Consider the following 16,425-nt stretch of genomic DNA (forward strand, 5'->3'; position numbering starts at 1 on the left):
CAAGAACTGGCTTCTTCAGAGAAACGTGAGCTAAGTATCAGCTGAGTCTGTAAGTGACTGAGTTGACTTTGATATTTTCCATCTTTTTCATTTAATGGTGGATTCAAAAAAAAAAAAACATCCATAAGTTTATCCAGGTAAGAGGTAGTCTGCTGAGTTTGATTCACAACCTAGTGGACTAGGTACATTCTTGCAAGACATTCTACTGCAGAAATTATTTCACCTAATCATGTGCCTTTTTAATAAAAATTCAACATGGATTCATGGATTCTCAATGAGGAGACATAAAATGTGGGTTTATTTTCTTTATTGCATACAGTTAGTAAATGGATTCTGCAGCTTAAAAAAAAAAAAAAATACACAAACATTCAACCAAACAAAAAGCCTGAAGATAATCTTTTCAAGCTGAAAGGATGTCTTTCCAAGACTAATATGGATAAAGAACAATCCTGGATTTGAAGTAAAATCTGTTACCCTCTTCTATAGCTTTGAATAAGACATTATAAAGACATATTTGTTCCACAGAGGAAGCAAGCACGATTAACTCAGTCAACAAAAGACCAGTCTGGTCTATACAACGTTCCTGTGAGGAGGCTTTTTGTAATACCTAAGAATAGGCACATTCTAGCTCAGCTTAACCTCCATCCTTTCCCCTGAGCTCTCTCCATCAGCTGTGGAGAGAGCATGCCCTCCATCAGAGGGCAGTTCACAGTCTCACCTTAGTGAGAGACCCTAGAAGCTTATCTGAAGGCTTGCTTGTTTTATCACAAGTTCACCTTTGCACGTTTCCCTTCAATGACTAGTTACTGAACAGAGAATGTGGTATAGACGTATCGCAGCTACTTCCTAGTAGGAGTTTCCATGAAAAGATTCATGAAACATTTCTTCTGAAATAGCAGTGCTTCCAAAACCCTATTGTTTTATGATTTCCCAGTTCTGTCATGAAATTCATAAAAATCTGGCCTTTATTGCTATAGAGAGCAATTGTTCTCTCTTGGTCATCTAAAAGCTGGTAAATGCAATATAAAGAGCTCTTCATTTCTGAAGCTGGAGAAATAAAGTTTGATTAAATGTCCCTTGTTCCTCCACTTCTAGAGACGAGATTCTCTGTTCATATTAGTATAGGATTTTTCCTCAGGATTATAACCAGGTAATTGGTTTCTTTTTTCTTCATTGACACTGTTCTTGAAGGTGATATCTTCTGTTCCAGTTTTATTTGTAGTAACTGTAGGTAGATTTTTTTCACAGTCCACCTGAAAAAAAGAAGAAAAATACTTTAGTAGTTTGAAGAGTGCAAAAAACTGCTTTTTGTGTGTGTGTGTTGCTTAGAGGGTATCACGTTACATGGTGAAATGTTTTTTCCTACATTTCCCTGCAGATTCAAGTGCTTCGCTACTTAAAATGACTGTCAGACCCACTAATGTGTGCTGTTTAGTGTCCTGTCTCCCCACACTCACACCCTATCCCCCCCCAACAGTCACTGATTTTTCTCGTTTCCCCATGGAAAATCTCTAATAAAAGCAACAAATAAAAGCCACAGAAACAGAACTCCTCTGTTGATGTACAAGTCTTGAAATATGTTTTTGGTGTGTTACCAATCACTGAAATTTAGTTTTTCATTAGCATATTTATCTGCATTTTAGTGGTCTGTCTATTTGTCTGGCCTACACTTGCCTCAGTGGTTTCACACGGCAACTACTTAATTAATGTTGTTATTCTATATTTTAAGCAAATACAAGGGGATATATACATGTGTGACTTTTTTTTTCTGCTTTTATTAACATGGGGATTTATTTCTCTGTAGAAAGTCTCATTTGAACACCTTAAAGCCAAGTCAAACAGCTGAAGTAAATCTAGAGCCACAGCTGTTCTCCAAATTAGACCATCAAATGTAGCGTCAAACTTGATGCAAGCTGAGCGGGGAGGGACTTTATTGCCAAATACTGTGAGCCTTGCAGGCTAAAGATTACTTTCAAGATTTTGAGATACTCGTAGATGTCTCTGTACATGACTTGTATTTCTGAGCCTAGCAGATTTTGCCAAGAAGGAGCAATGTTGTTTTCATGCAAAATGTTGCGATAGCACAAGAAAACAGGGTGCTTCTCCCTAATGACACCTGGGGAGGAGCCAGTATCTCCCCCAGGTGCCTGCAGTTGCCTCTCTGCGTGATGAGCTGGCCAGGAGCATGGAGCAGCTCTGCTAGCTTTGGAGACTACGATGGCAGCGGGAGAGCTCCATGGCCACGTGAGTGCTAAAATTTTTCTTCCTGTACTCGGTGGGAGGAGGCAGCAGCTGGGTGAACCCCTCCCTAGGGTGTAAAGTGCGGCTTCGTCCCTGCTCGGTCACCTGAGGGGCAGGTCAGCCCTGTCCACCCATGGGGAAATAAGTAACCTATTGCTGGCTGGAGCTGAGGCTGGGTTTGGCTCGTCTCACTTCCAGTCACGCAGTCACCCCTGCCGTGACCGTAGCGGGCGGCCACCACTGGCTCCTCAGCTCTGCGCGAGTACTCACGTCCTGGCTGTCGTGCCGCACGCCGCACCACAGCAGCGTCTTGAGCCTTTCGGACCAAAAGCAAAACAGGTTGCAGATGGGCTTAATTAGCACCGGGGGGATGTCTTCTCCTCTGGTAGGGCCTGAAAGGAGGGGATAGGGAAGTTGAAGGTACGGCTGCAGAAAGCTGGGTGTGAGCTCTGGGTGCCCCAGCCTGTGAGGTGGGCCCGCAGCAGCCACGCTCCCCTCAGGCTGCGCTTCGCGAGCTGCTCACAGGGCTCCCCTGCCGCTCTTCAGCCTCAGAGCTGGGTTCTTGTATAACAGGGCTTTGTTTTTCTAAAACACCAACCTGTTAGAAAGCTGATCAGCAGCCCTGCGATGGCACAGCCCAGGCAGCCGATGGCACTGAAGTAGAGGTAGGACAGCGAGTACCAAGTGTCTGCCAGCAGCGGCCTGAGGAGACATGACAGAGAGAGAAAAGCCGCTTGTAATGGCTGCTGCCATGAGGCGTGCTCGTGCTGGGCTGAGCCCATGGTGATGGGGAAATACCTGTTGGCGGCTGCTGTGGGGGCCACTGTGGTCAGCAGGCTCGTAGCATTCGCCAGGGTGCAGTTGAGAGTCGACAGCTCCAGGGGAAGGGTCTTGGTGGCCGGCGCGGGATAAATGAAGGAGCCGATGCCAGCCCAGAAGGCCAAGGTGATCCCGGTTAGGAGGCCAACGATAGCGCCCTTGGCAGGGAGAGAAAGGAACAGTCAGAGATAGGGAGTGCATGGGAAGCACATCTCAGCAAATGTTTGTGGTTTCCCTGTCAGCATATATCATCTGGGCGCTCTCCTGGCCGAGGTGTCAAACACCTCCTCTAGGTAGGAGAGCTGCAGCAAAATGGTGGTGATCAAAACTACAGTGACAGAGTAGAGTCTTACTGCCAGGTAAATGTGGTGGGACCACCCGTGGGGCTGTGTGAAAAGAGCTCATGCTATGCTTTACCTGAATTAAAACCTGAGTTAGTGAAGGCAGAGTGACTGAAGTCATTCTGCACTTCCCAAGGTGGATATGGGTTTGAGGGTGGGGGGGGGGGGGCATGTGTTATGTTGATTTTTTTTTATATAAAAGAGAAGAAATTAAAATATTTAATTAAAAAAAAAAAAAAAGTCAAATGCTGATCTAATTATTCCACAGTTAGGTAGAGTTAAATTCAAACTGGATACATGCAGACAGTGAGAAGGGGTTTCTAAACAGTTCTCAGGCTCTAAGTCTGATGGCCAGCTTTTGGACTCTAAATCCACGTCTAAATCCACAAAATAATTTTCATGGTGGGGTCTTAACCAAAATACACTGAGGTGTTTTTTGTGTTCTTTTAGTTAATAAGGAATTTTTTTCTTACCTTCCAGTTAACACAAGGAAAGATAATTCCCAGGGTAAATAATCCCAGCATAGGACCCCCACACATCCCGTGAATGGAGAGTGCAGCCTGTGGACGTAGAGAAGAGACATAAACCTAAGGAACAGCTGGGGGAGCTTAAGCAATTCTGATTGCCATCTGCAAGTTTCAGTGAGGGAGAAAGGACAAACAGTAACTTTGACACACCATGAAAGAACTGCAATCAATATCAACTTCTTGGCAATGAGTAAGTAGCAAGAGATTTTTTATGATTCTTTTTTTCTTAATTATTTCTCTTAGCAGATGAGGAATTAATAAGTGTCCACAGACATTGTTCAGGTAAGCTAGCAGGCCCCAGGGATGTCAGCATTACTGGTTCAGTTCATTACATTTCAGTTTGTTAGTGTTCAGTTTGTTGCATTTCTAAAGATCTGGATACCTGCACAATTCCTCCCAGCAGTGATGCTGCTGCAGCCATTGAAGTGCACAAGGCGCCATATAATATACCTGGAAAAGATCAAGCAGAATGATTGTCAGTGCTGGTTCATAGTGCAGTCCATTTGTAATTGATGTAGTGTCATAAGTGACCAGGCAGCATGGAGGAATTTGCAGTATGGGTTTTGATATGTAAAGCAGACCATTAAGCACTCAGCACTGTGAAGTTATGTTGGTTTTGTTGCCTGATGGGGTTTGTTTGTTTGTACTTATGAAGTAGAATCTAGCAGTGGAATTGCAGTAGAAGTTATATCTCTTGTAGAAATGTTTCAGTTGCTATTGCCTTTAAATAATATTTTTTAATGATCTAATGATTGAATTGAGCAATGATAAACTAAATAGCTTTTTTTTTTTTTCATTTTACACCTGTTTTAACCTTGTAGTAGACAACTCTGTTGTAGAAGTCTTGAGTCAAGATTCAACAACAGAATTTCTTATGTGCTAGCAAACTTTTGTTACTGGATGTAAAAATGGTCCTAACTGTACTAACTGTAAAAGCTAAAAAGTAAGTGGTAAATCTGGAACAAAATGTTGGTGTGGTTATGGAGACAGAGTATTGGTTTTGCTCTTCTGTGATGTTATCAAATTCCAGTAGTGGGTTGTAATGCTAATACAATACTTATAAAAGGATTATGACATTACTGCAGTGCTTCTAAAACTTATCTTAGAAATTCAAACCACTTTGGACTTGGTTTTGACAGTTTTTCTTTTCATTTTCACATGTTCATTTTCTTCTGAAAAAAATTGAAAACCTATGTTTCTCTAAATTTGAACGGAAAGGTCTTACTGTGCTTCTTACTATGCAGTAATAATTTTCAGTAATACTGCTATAGGGCAATGTGGTAATTGCACTCTTTCTGTGTTGTAAAGGAGTTTCCAGAATCTTCTCTAGTATCTTAAGTACATAAAAAAATGAAATTTTCAAAAAGATTGTGCTTTGCCATTGTTGATGCTAGCCTGTATTTGCTTCTGTACCATGTGATATGGTACAGAACGTGCTAAATTTTCATAAAGCATTAGACTGATAAAGGCTTAAAGGATAAGGTGGGGTTGGAAGCAGAAATGGATTTCTGAAGTGGTCAGTACAGGCACTGCCCCTCGCTAATTGCACGACTGCTCGGTGTTCTTTGCTTTGGAGTACAGTTTCATTATCCTATGTGAAAAAACGTGCAAGCTTCTGCAAGTTAGCAATGGGCTTCTTTGTTCCTACCTTTCTTCATTTTTAGCCCTCGAACTATAGACTAACTGAAGTATCTTTAGCTTTATAGTTCAAAAGTTGTTCTAGCAATGCAGTCCTTAATTTTACTGCAAGGAAGGGAGCACAATTCTGTAGGTACTGCATGTGTTCACTGGCAAACTTCCTCAATTCACATGACGGAGACATCACAGCTCAGTGATGTGGTTGTTCAGATGTTAGTAGACCATATTGTGATGCACAGTTACTAGAAGTATAACTTCTTGGTATTCAACTTAAGTTCCTCAGATAAGTAACTAAAGTTAAAAGCTTCATCTCTGACTCGTTCTGTGGTTAACAGAGATGTGAGAAGGAGGAAGAAGCTTCTCCAGGGGGTAGAAGAGATCATAGGTAGGCTGATTACTCTCTATATAAGCCTTTCTTTTGCTATAGACCAAGTAGAAAGCCTTAAGGCAATAAAGCTTCTTGCCAGAGTATATAAAATTCTGCACTATTCTTTCCTGTAATAATAGCAATTGGGAGGGACAGAGACCTTTGCCTTTAAACAGATAGATTCCACTTGGGCTACCTACATAAGCCTTTGCTGATCCATGTGCTCTTCTTCTCAGAGAGGTTTGGCAAACACTGCTTGACCAAGTCTTCAAAGGTAACAGTTGCTAAAGCGTTGATGCTTGCCGCCACTGTGCTGTAGGAGAGAACAAGTATGTTAAGTAAATGCAAAGCTGAAATGAAGTTGTATTTATAGAGAAATGCCGCTTCTTTCTCAGCATTAATAGTATAAAATGTACTCTTCCTAGTCTGCTTCATGTACAGATCGCCTTGATGAAAAGCTTTCTCTTCCTAACTATGATACTATGGCTCTCGGGTTTTCAGTTATTTCAGTTAGCTGAGCTCTTTTATGAAGAGAACAAGCATTTCCTCAGCTTTACCATACACTTTTCTTTGTGTTGGTCACATTATTCTAAAACATATTTGAGATAAAAGACGTATTGGAGATACAGAGCAAAACTTTGGTATAATATAATACAACTTGGCAGAGTGCTACGGCTTCTTTCCACAATGTGCTAAGAAAAACAGCTGTGTATTACATAGTGCTTCTTGTTTTGGCCCCGTTCTGTGTCCTCAAGGAATCAGTGGTGTGTAGCTAAAATGTCACTTCATACCTCAGCGTTCCACTGAATGCACAAGCAACAAATAGTCCTGGAACTCCTGGCATCGAGGAAAAGATGTCCATAACAAAATATGGCATGAGCTGGGGCAGAAGACACAGAAGACCAACATCAGAAATCAGTTAAGATTTTCCTGGGTAACAGGAAGTAGCTGCTTCTGATCACGCTGCTTAATTCTGGTTTTGTTCCAGCTAACAAGTCATGTCAGATTTTGAGAAAAGCCTCAATTGTGTAGCAAAAACACTCCATCAGATTAGTACTGCAGGAGTGTTAGAATATATGGATACTAGCCCTGATTCAGCAATCACCTCAGTGCCTGCAGAGTGACACAAAGCATCCCACAAAATCTAAATGGTCTTTATTCATGCAATATCTGTGCCCAAAGCAGCTCCAAAGTATAATAATCTTATAATAATAATAATAATTTTAGAAATAATTATTATAAATATCTGTACCTGATCAGGAGCTGAAATGAAACCAGCAGTCCAAGGGTCACAATTCTTGTAGTGAGAGTACATCACTAAACCACAAAATACTGCACACACCAGGACTATCCAAAGTCCCAGTAAATTCAGGTAAAGTGCCCTAGAACAGAAGAGAAGTTCTATTTAACACAAGATAAATATAGGAAACTGTTACATGTTAATTATTCATAATTTTTTGAGACACCTTGATCAAAGCTAACTGTACTACAAAAAAAAAAAAAAAAAGAAAGAAAAACGCAGGCTGTTCTTGCTATGCAGCAAAAATACATGCTCTAGGTCATGATGTACTGTTGGAAGAGATTCATGGAAAGCCAGTAACTGTTCTATGCAGCACAGGCTGTACCAGACCCTGGGGCAGCCTCCTCACCTGTATGAGAAGATTTTTGTCTGCTTGGAGCTGTTGCTCTTCTCCCTTTAAGATGTACAGAATTTTAATTTGCATGGATTCCATTGTGGTTGTGATGCTACCGTGTGAAGCAACGTGCTTTTCTTTTTTAGTCAGGGAAATGGACATGAATGGTAGCATCTGCTGGGGAGGTTGTGTGACTGTGGTTCAGTAATCATGTAGTTCCAGGGAGCTGCCAGGTATTATACAGCCTTCATTGTGTTTGGTCATCACCTTTCATAAGGTCCCTGGTTAGGGCCAATTCCAGTTCAGAGCTATGCTGCTGGGACTTTCACTATTCTCCAATAGGCTTCACTATTCTCCAATAATTCTATTGTTTTTTTGTTTGTTGTTGTTGTTTTTAAATGTATGTTTTATACTTTTAATCATTCATGATCCCATTTTATTTAGACGATGCCTTGTTCTATCATACTCCATTAACTGATTAACCAATATCAGTAAAATACAATATGGATAGAATTCCTGAAAGAATGTTTTTCCAAAAAAGATACAGCCAGTACTTCTTTGGGTGTCTTATCCAAACTCTGCAGCTGAAGATGAATTTGGCAGCTTGACACCAGATAAATGAACTGCAAATTTAGCTTACCTACTTTAATTTCTTAATGTATTTATGTAGTTTAGGACCAGAGGGAAAAGACTGATAGGCCAAAGTTGGCTAACTACCACCCAACATTGTTCCAATATTTATTTAGACAAACTGTTGGTATAATTCCATGTCTGTCAGTATGCTTGATTGCTAGGATAGGTTAAAGATAGGCAACTTACACCTTAGCGTGCTTCTCAGATTTGCAAGAAATGCATCTCTGTATTGTGGACTGATTAACTCCATAGAGCCCCAGCCATGTAAATGCTCCGCCAACAACAATTGTCCAAAAGGTATGTCGTCTTAAAGGATCTACGTCAAAGCTAGAAAAGAAAAAGAGAAGCAGTTCACTTACTGTGACAGAGTTTCATTCAGCAAGAGGTAGATGATCTTCCAGGCATATCTTAACCAATCAATCATCTGAATCAGAAGTACTGCACTGATAATGCTGTTTGGCAGTACAGATAGTATCTGATGTGTTTTGGTTTAGGTTTGGAGGGCTTTTTTTTTTATATTGGAACATAATAGTGTCAAGTCAGGATAAATATATATTATGTAGATCGAGTCAGGACTAAGAAATAAATAACCTCTAGAAGGTTTATGTTGAAATTTCAGATCTGCGTGTTACACCAAACAACCGGCAAACCATCCTGCCTGGGACCCCATTATCAGCAAGCAATAAAGTCATACACTAAACTCTTAAAAATGCTCCAAACTTTTAGTTACATCATCCTGAAGTATCATTTTCTTTAAAAGATATTGCTTCAGCTGCAGTGTTATCTTTTTTTTTAACAATGAAATTTCATTACTCAGCAATTCTAACCATTACAAGAACATCTTTCTGTCTTACATCTGTCTTCTTTGCAATTCTGTTAATACGTGTTGCAGATAACATTTGACCTTGCTGCTATTTTCTGTCAGTGACTTGCCTTGATCAATGAACTTTTCAGTCAATGCCCCAAACAGCAAAATGAAGGGAAGTTTGCTATCCGAGTGCCTTGGTTCCCCATTTCTAACTGCTGTGGTGAGTGTACGTCAGATAAAGTGCCTTTTCTATGAACAGAAAATGGCAGATGTATATGACTGGAAGGATTAATTGGGTAGGTTTGTAACTACACAGAGAAAAATGCTGGAGCTTCCTTTGAGTTCAGCAGAGCTTTCATTTCTTCAGAGTACGTAATGGAAAGAGGAATTTCTCTCTCCTTGGAGGTCAACTACGTTCCCAAGAACTGAAGAAATAAGGACTAGGCTTTTCTGAGATGGTTGCCTGTTAGTAGGTAACTATAGCATGGTAGAGTATTTGTGCCTTGGTCAGAATAGGGTTTCTATATGCCAAGGGTACAAAAATAAAAGGTTTGAACCATTGTTTCTTACTCAAATATGCTTAGTCGTGATCCTTCATAGGCATCTTCCCAGACCTTGGTCGATCCACCGCTCAGAATAGTTCCTCGAATCAAGACCGTCACGAAGCCAAGCACCATAACCACCATTTGAAATGCATCAGTCCAGACAACAGCTTTTAATCCTCCCTGAAACAAACAGAAACTGTATGTTCTCATCTTCTTTCTTGTCTCTCAAACATAGCGGCAAGTAAAAGTACACCTTATTTGAGGAGCTCATGGACTACTATCCAGCAAATCAGACCTTTTCTTAAACTTCCTTTATATCCTCCCACAAAAGTTGTATTTCTGCAGATCAAATGATGAGACGGAGCCTAAATGGCTTGCCCAGAATCATATGAGAATATCTGACCTCCAGTTAAATGTTGTTTTTTTTTTCTGCCTTCTTAATATGTATTTGAAGAACACATCATGGTGTGGTACAAGCTTAGGGAGTACAACTTGGCTGATGGTTGTACTTCCCGTAGCACTCTTTATACTTCTTAAAGCCCAGTGGTCCACAATTAGACTAATGACACAGAATACCCCCCAGAATGTTTGCAGCTCAGCTTTCTTTTGTAGATACTTTCATATTTTATCAAATCTGTGCTAAAGCAGCATAAGTAGTATTTCCAGCATGGGTTGAAATACCGACAAACTTCATCAGTGGTAGTAATGTCATGACAACTAGAAATTGCATGTATCCTGAGCCTAAGTGCTCTGCCACTTCCACTGCAGTGTTTATCTTGTTTTTGTTACCCAAAGTCTCACAGTGCTTCCTCTCAGAAGCAAAGCTCTCTCCATGACCTGTTGGCCATCCTTCCTAGGTTTTATCACTCTGCACTTGATCTGGGGTGAAGCCAGAGGCACATTTTTCATTAAGGTGTTTTTCAGTCTGTAACTTGTAAAAGATAAGTGAAACACCTCAAAAGATATAGTATGGTAAGGGAAGGTTATCACTTCCTTATCTGCACTCTGACTTAAACCTTGAGACATGTAGCGGAGTATTTGAGAGATTTTTTCCCCTCCAAATAGACTTATTCATACCACAGTCTGAAAGAAATTTCTCTCATGTTCTAGTACTTGAAACAAACAGACCATGTTTAGAAACCTTACCTCTGTTATAGGCTATCATGTTGAATTAAGGATGGTTCAATTAAAAATCTGTATCTAAGCTGTTTGGTTGTGCATGTTACATACCAGAGTGCAATAGAAAGTGCAGACAATTCCTGTCGCAACAACGGAACCCCAGAGATCAAATCCAGTGACTGCAAAGCCAAAGAAAAACAACTGGTTAGCAAAATGGGGGTAGGCTATCTGGATGGTAACAGAAAAGCTGTGATCCTTTAACCGTGGAAGGATGAACTTAAATAATTTTTCATCTTGGTGTCTGTTAGGAGCTTTGCTGGATTGTTCAGGTTTCTTAACCCTACTAGACACTGCTTTGCATTGTTGTTTTCTTGCAAGTTAGCTTTCAAGTGTGCAAAAGTAATGCATAAGAATAAAAGCAAAAAAAATAATCTATTCTCTGTGATTAGGAATAGCTCGGTGCTAAACCATACTGCTGATGAATTGTTTTAATGCATAGTATTTTGCAAGTACATTTCACTTCACAAAGTTTCTATATAAAAGATGTACAAATTTCAGTTGGGTTATAATGAAATATCTCCCATCAGGCACAGTTTGTGAGAGCACATCTACTTATAAAGGTTCTGTTAGTAAGAAGATGAGTATGACCTAATAATGAACATGAACTTCAGCGACTCACATCTGTCGCATTACATACAGCTGAGCTCTAGAGGGAGGAAACACGATGGCATGTGAAAGGTGGTATCAGACAAATCAAATGCAACTTGGATGATGAACAATGCAAAGAGCCTCCTAATCTCTTCCAAATCAATCTTAATTAAATCAGGTATGCCAGGAGTTAGGCTCGAGTGGTTCCCTGTGCTCTGTGATGGTAAATTCACTAATCCTTTCTATGGTGATGGATGCTGTATGCCTGGTTTTCAAGATGAACGAAAGAAGTATGTGAACAGCAGCATAGCGTCCAGCTACAAGGAATGGGCTTAGGCCCATGGGAATCAGAATGAGAGTTCAAATTTTGGCATCGTGTCAAAAATGCAGTAGGATCTTTCAACATAACCATTACCTCCAGGAGCTCGACTTTCATCTTGCCTGAAAGATTACATCCCTGCCAGAAAAAATTCCCTCAGCATCCATAGGGGCATTAACTCAGTATCATCCCTAAATGAAACTGCTCCCAGCTGCTTTAATGACTGGTAAGATGCCTTACTCTCCCACATCTCTACACGCAGCTGTGCAATTGCAAACACCTTGAGACAGAAGAATCTCAGCTTTGTGCCTTAGGTACTAACAGTAATAGCAGCACAGGGAGACAGGGAACGGAGGAATCAAAGTACAGAATACGGTCTTGGATCGTCAGCTTGTACTGTGAACTTTGTCAGGATGTTGAGAAATTGCTCATCGCTAACTTCTTTGCGTTGTTACTAAGTGCAGAGCAGAACAGAGCAGCAAATGTTGGGCACAGTCTACTTTACTGGTGTGAGAGGGGCCTCGTGAGTCCGAAACTGAGAGCTTCTAGGTGCAGGCAAAAACCTTGCTACAGAAGTTTTGAGAGCTTTCTTGTTAGATGATTATTATCCACTTTCCTCACTTTAGTTACTCTGCTTGTGGTGTGGTTATTTGGGGTAGCCATGTAGGCATGGAAACTCACCTTGGTTGAGAGCCAGTGATGGAGCATAAACCACTATTCCTGTGTAAAGGATCTGAAGGAGAAAAAGTTCATGAAACACAAGTGTATGTGAGTCATCAGTGATAATGCTTCTATTTAGAAAGGGGCTTAGAGCAGAATACCAGATCTAGAGGCTTTTTTAGATCATTTTGTATTATTTTCTGTTTCTATCTTTACAAGATAAAAATGCTTGTTTTAACTCCTTTCTCATGGAGGGACTATTTATCCTTCTTGGTATTTCTTACTTCATTCATTGCTAAGATGAGTAGATGTCCAAAATGTTCTCATCAAATACAGGGAGGAGGACTGAGTAAAACACAGTGATGGGGGAGTAGCTTGTATTGGATTTGGGAAATAAAACTTCCCTTGTTCAGCTGCTTGCAAAGTAGCTAATGTGATGCCCTTCATGTATATGTTCTGACAGACTGAGAGTGAAACCATCTGAAAGCAAATGAGCGTTTGTACCTAATGATAAAGGTCCTAGAATTAATAAAAATGGCTTGGAAGTAAAAAGAAACATCACTCGGTGTCCCAAAGGTTTTCATTGAATGCATTATTAATATTTTGAGAAACCTGTTGAACATTTATATCCAAGGGCAAAAAAGCTATGTGATGTTTACAGTGGTGTTTTGGGTCGCTCCACAAGTGTTTTTGGGGGTAAGTAAAGCTAGTCTCCGCTCAGCCTCTCTGCCCAACAGCCAGGAACGTTATGATTTATTTTATCTGTACATGCAGGAGTGTGGACTGGCTGTCTAGTTAGAGCTGTATGGTAACGTAGAGCAGTCTATAAATGTGGAAGTCTGTACATGCTGAGCAGTGATTTCTGCCCTGTGGTCTGTTGGGCTTCGACCCTGAGACCTGTTGCTGGGATCAAGCCTTTTGGGACCGGGGCTTGGCTGACCCTACCCCTCCTGCTGCCTTGGAGCAGCTGGGCAGGCTCTGCCAACTCATCTGCCTCTCCCTTGTCCTGGGCAGAGGCTGGGAGGAAACCCCAGCTGCCTCCTCGAAGGGTTGCCACCGGGACCATCACAGGGCTGGAGCCATCTGGGCATCCCCCAGGAGGTACCGCATGCAGCAGCCTTGCACTGGGATAGCCTCATCCCAGTGTTGTAAATGGGTAACAGTTGCACTATGTGCACCTAATACTGCTCATCTAGTTTCTCAAGAAAGACATAAGTCACTCTATTGGACAGAGGGGGATTTCAGGGAAACAGCGGGACCAGGAATTTGAGAAGATGTGCAAGTTTAGGAGAACATCTGAGTGTTAAAGACAAAAAGAATGACATTTTTAATCATAAGCAGGAAGAAGAAAGTAGGAAAGCAACTATCCTTTCGTTTTAACATTCACAGTCCAACTACAAAAAAAAAGGAAAGCTCATTAAAGTATCTCATTAAAAACAAAAAAGTGCAGTCTGACATGAGTACTTCAAAATAAATATGTTGAGTGAAATTATCACAAACCAAGAGGCAATATCTTCTTACCGTCTGCACGATGTAGATCAGTGTTGCAGCGAGACGGACGATCTTGTTAAATCTTAACTCCAAATACTAGGAAAGAGGAATTTCAGTAAATTGCACATGTAGCATCTGTGACACAGCTATTAACCTTCTGTTCTCCCTGAGTAACAGCTTGCTGTGCAAGTAAAACTACTGGCAACTGACTCTACTGCTGTGAGTAATGAACAGGAGAGCATAATTGCTATCACACATAGAGATAATTACATTTCAGAAATCTCTTCCTTCACAAAATGTTGAAAATTATATGCTGGGCTGCAGTATTCAGTATCTGTTTGTACTGGAAATACCTGAAAAAGCCCAGGAGCTACAATGAAAAATAAACTTAAAACTTGAAATGGAAGTATATTCCGACTGTCGGAAGAGGAAACTCAAGGTCATCTCTAATTAAAACAGGACAAAAAGAGTGGTGGAGCAGATGGAGGAGCAGCAATGTAGAGGCCTTTGCTGCCCCCAAGCTAAGCTGGCTTTGTCATTTGCTTTGTCTTAATATAAAGCCCAATCTGCCTATGACCTACAAGTCAGGTTCTTCCAGGCTCCTGTGGGATGTAGTGAGGTGTTCCTTACTATCATGCGACTTAAACGCGAGCTCTAGCTCCAAAAGCTCAGATTTGAAACCAGAATCACCACCTAACATCTCTATGTAGAGTTGACTAAAAGATGAAGTCTGCGTTGCTAAAGATGTGGCAGCCCTGTGTGGGCTGGGTCTCTTCCTGGGTCCTGCCCGTGTGCGTTCCCCATCAGACACTGGGTACACGTCTCTAGGCATAATATTTTAAAAGCGGCCTGTTTCTCACTAATTTTGTTCATGATAATCTCTTTTGTCTCTTGCATAATAAGCCTCACACTTTGCTGTACAAATGAATAGCTTATTTATATAATTTGACTTGTTTCCAAAATTAATTCAGGAGTTCATTAGCCATCTTTCCAGTATGCTTCAAGGGAGTGTGATTGCCATGACACCTCCCGTGGTTCAGATAAGGAAAAGTAATTCTCAGATCTTGCATCAAAACCAGCTAGAAAATGCAGTCAGATCTAGTAGTGGAAATAGATGGTCAGTTTTATTTTTTACTGCCTGTCACTGAAATACTCCCAAATACCCTGGCAGAACTGTTTGACAGGACAGAAGTTTCTCAGAAAGGTTTGGGCACAGAGAACAAGGGCAGCCTTCCCGTTACCAAGAAGCTCCTTCTGAACTAACATGGCTTTGCTCAATCAATCCTTGCTCAGCCAAAACTTTCCATAAACGTGAGCAGCAAAATCTACAGCGGGTTATTAAAAGGGTTGTAGGGGTTCCCAAATATATAAAAGCATTTTCAAATTTAATTTCTGACTTCAAGTTATGCAGTAACTAACTAGTTTGTATAATGCAACCCGTTTTTTAGTATAATTCTGGTATCAGTACATTTGTTCTGTAAAATATTGCAAAAAGTCTTCTGTCATGGATTGTTCTCTAGAAATATCTATATTCCTCATGCTGTATTTATAGTGGAATAAAAGCCATTTAAAATATATATTTATATACGTATATTTACTTACCTCATAAGTGCTTGTAATGCCGGATTGGTAAAATACAGGTAGAAAAAGCTCAGCAGTAAAAATGATGACAATGGTATACGAAAGAAAGAAAAGGACGAAGGCTGCCCCGTAGCGATAAACTTCAGAGGGTGTCCCCAGCACTGTCACTGCTGACATGAAACTGGACGTGAGAGAGAAAGCTATTGGTCCATAGGACATCTGCTTACCGCCCACCAAAAACTCCTTGGAGGTTTTCTTTTTTCTCCCTTTAATTGCAAAAAAGACTCCAATGCTAGCACATACTAAAAATAGTAGAGCAAAAACAACATAGTCCCAAACCACAAACTTGTTAATTTCTGGAGCTATAAAGTTCGACATAGCACCAGCTGGGCAATTCTCTGATAGAGGAATCTGATATACTGCAGCTGGTGCTCTGAGCAGATCTACTCTTAGCAGCAAAGGTGTAGCTTATCTACAGCTTATCAACGACAAATAATAAACAGACTATTCAGCTATGGACTTTTTTATCCTAGTCACCTCTGATGAGGAAAGGAAAAAAAAAAAAAGGCTGGGGATGAGTTGGGAAGGTGCTGCATGCACTTAGACCCTAGTGCTACTGATGTTTCTGGCAGGCTGGGCTGGGGGATGTAGCTGTGAAACCTGTACTACACTCCCTTTTTATCTGCGAGGTTTTAATTTACGGTTAAATATTAGCCTGACAGATTGACTTGATCTGACTCTTTTCTGACCTCTCAGCATTTTTAAATAATAAAATGAGAGCAATAAAAAAATAAATAAAGGAGAGGGAAATGAAGGAAAGCTCGTTGTACAGACCTATGACCCTACTGGTGAGTTTGTTTTCGAAGCAGCAATTCCTTCACATGGTTAAAATCTAAACTTGAGCATCAGCGATAGGGTTCGCACTTGTCCTCTGGCGTTTTAGGTGTGTTCCTTGATGGACGCTCTGCCCTGGAGAACCGGAGGCTTTTAATGATGCAAAGTAACTCTAACGCTTCCCTCAACCCCATAGCCCACTTGCTGGGTGACCTGATGT

The 16,425-nt window shown here is 40.8% G+C and overlaps 1 protein-coding gene across 1 annotated transcript; it reads right to left on the minus strand.

Moving 5' to 3' along the window:
• Nucleotides 1-1,091: 1,091 nt before the first annotated feature.
• SLC5A12 (solute carrier family 5 member 12) lies at nucleotides 1,092-15,749 on the minus strand. Its single transcript, XM_032188771.1, has 15 exons — nucleotides 15,393-15,749; nucleotides 13,821-13,886; nucleotides 12,321-12,372; nucleotides 10,784-10,851; nucleotides 9,579-9,733; nucleotides 8,387-8,527; nucleotides 7,186-7,315; nucleotides 6,725-6,813; nucleotides 6,134-6,246; nucleotides 4,311-4,378; nucleotides 3,875-3,961; nucleotides 3,040-3,218; nucleotides 2,840-2,943; nucleotides 2,512-2,633; nucleotides 1,092-1,253 (listed from the first exon to the last, which is right to left on the minus strand). Exons 1-15 carry the CDS (start codon nucleotides 15,747-15,749, stop codon nucleotides 1,092-1,094), a joined length of 1,893 nt encoding a protein of 630 aa, XP_032044662.1.
• Nucleotides 15,750-16,425: the final 676 nt, after the last annotated feature.

Source organism: Aythya fuligula, chromosome 5 (genome assembly GCF_009819795.1).
Source record: "Aythya fuligula isolate bAytFul2 chromosome 5, bAytFul2.pri, whole genome shotgun sequence".
Classification (NCBI taxonomy): domain Eukaryota; kingdom Metazoa; phylum Chordata; class Aves; order Anseriformes; family Anatidae; genus Aythya; species Aythya fuligula.

Excerpts from the sequence above, each read along its gene's own strand:
- SLC5A12 (XM_032188771.1), bottom strand. The coding sequence starts at position 15,749 with ATGTCGAACTTTATAGCTCCAGAAATTAACAAGTTTGTGGTTTGGGAC. Across the intron at positions 9,734-10,783 it reads GCACTTTCTATTGCACTCTG|GGAGGATTAAAAGCTGTTGT; the intron begins GTATGTAACATG and ends TGTTTGTTTCAG. Across the intron at positions 6,814-7,185 it reads TCATTTCAGCTCCTGATCAG|CTCATGCCATATTTTGTTAT; the intron begins GTACAGATATTT and ends CTTCTGCCCCAG.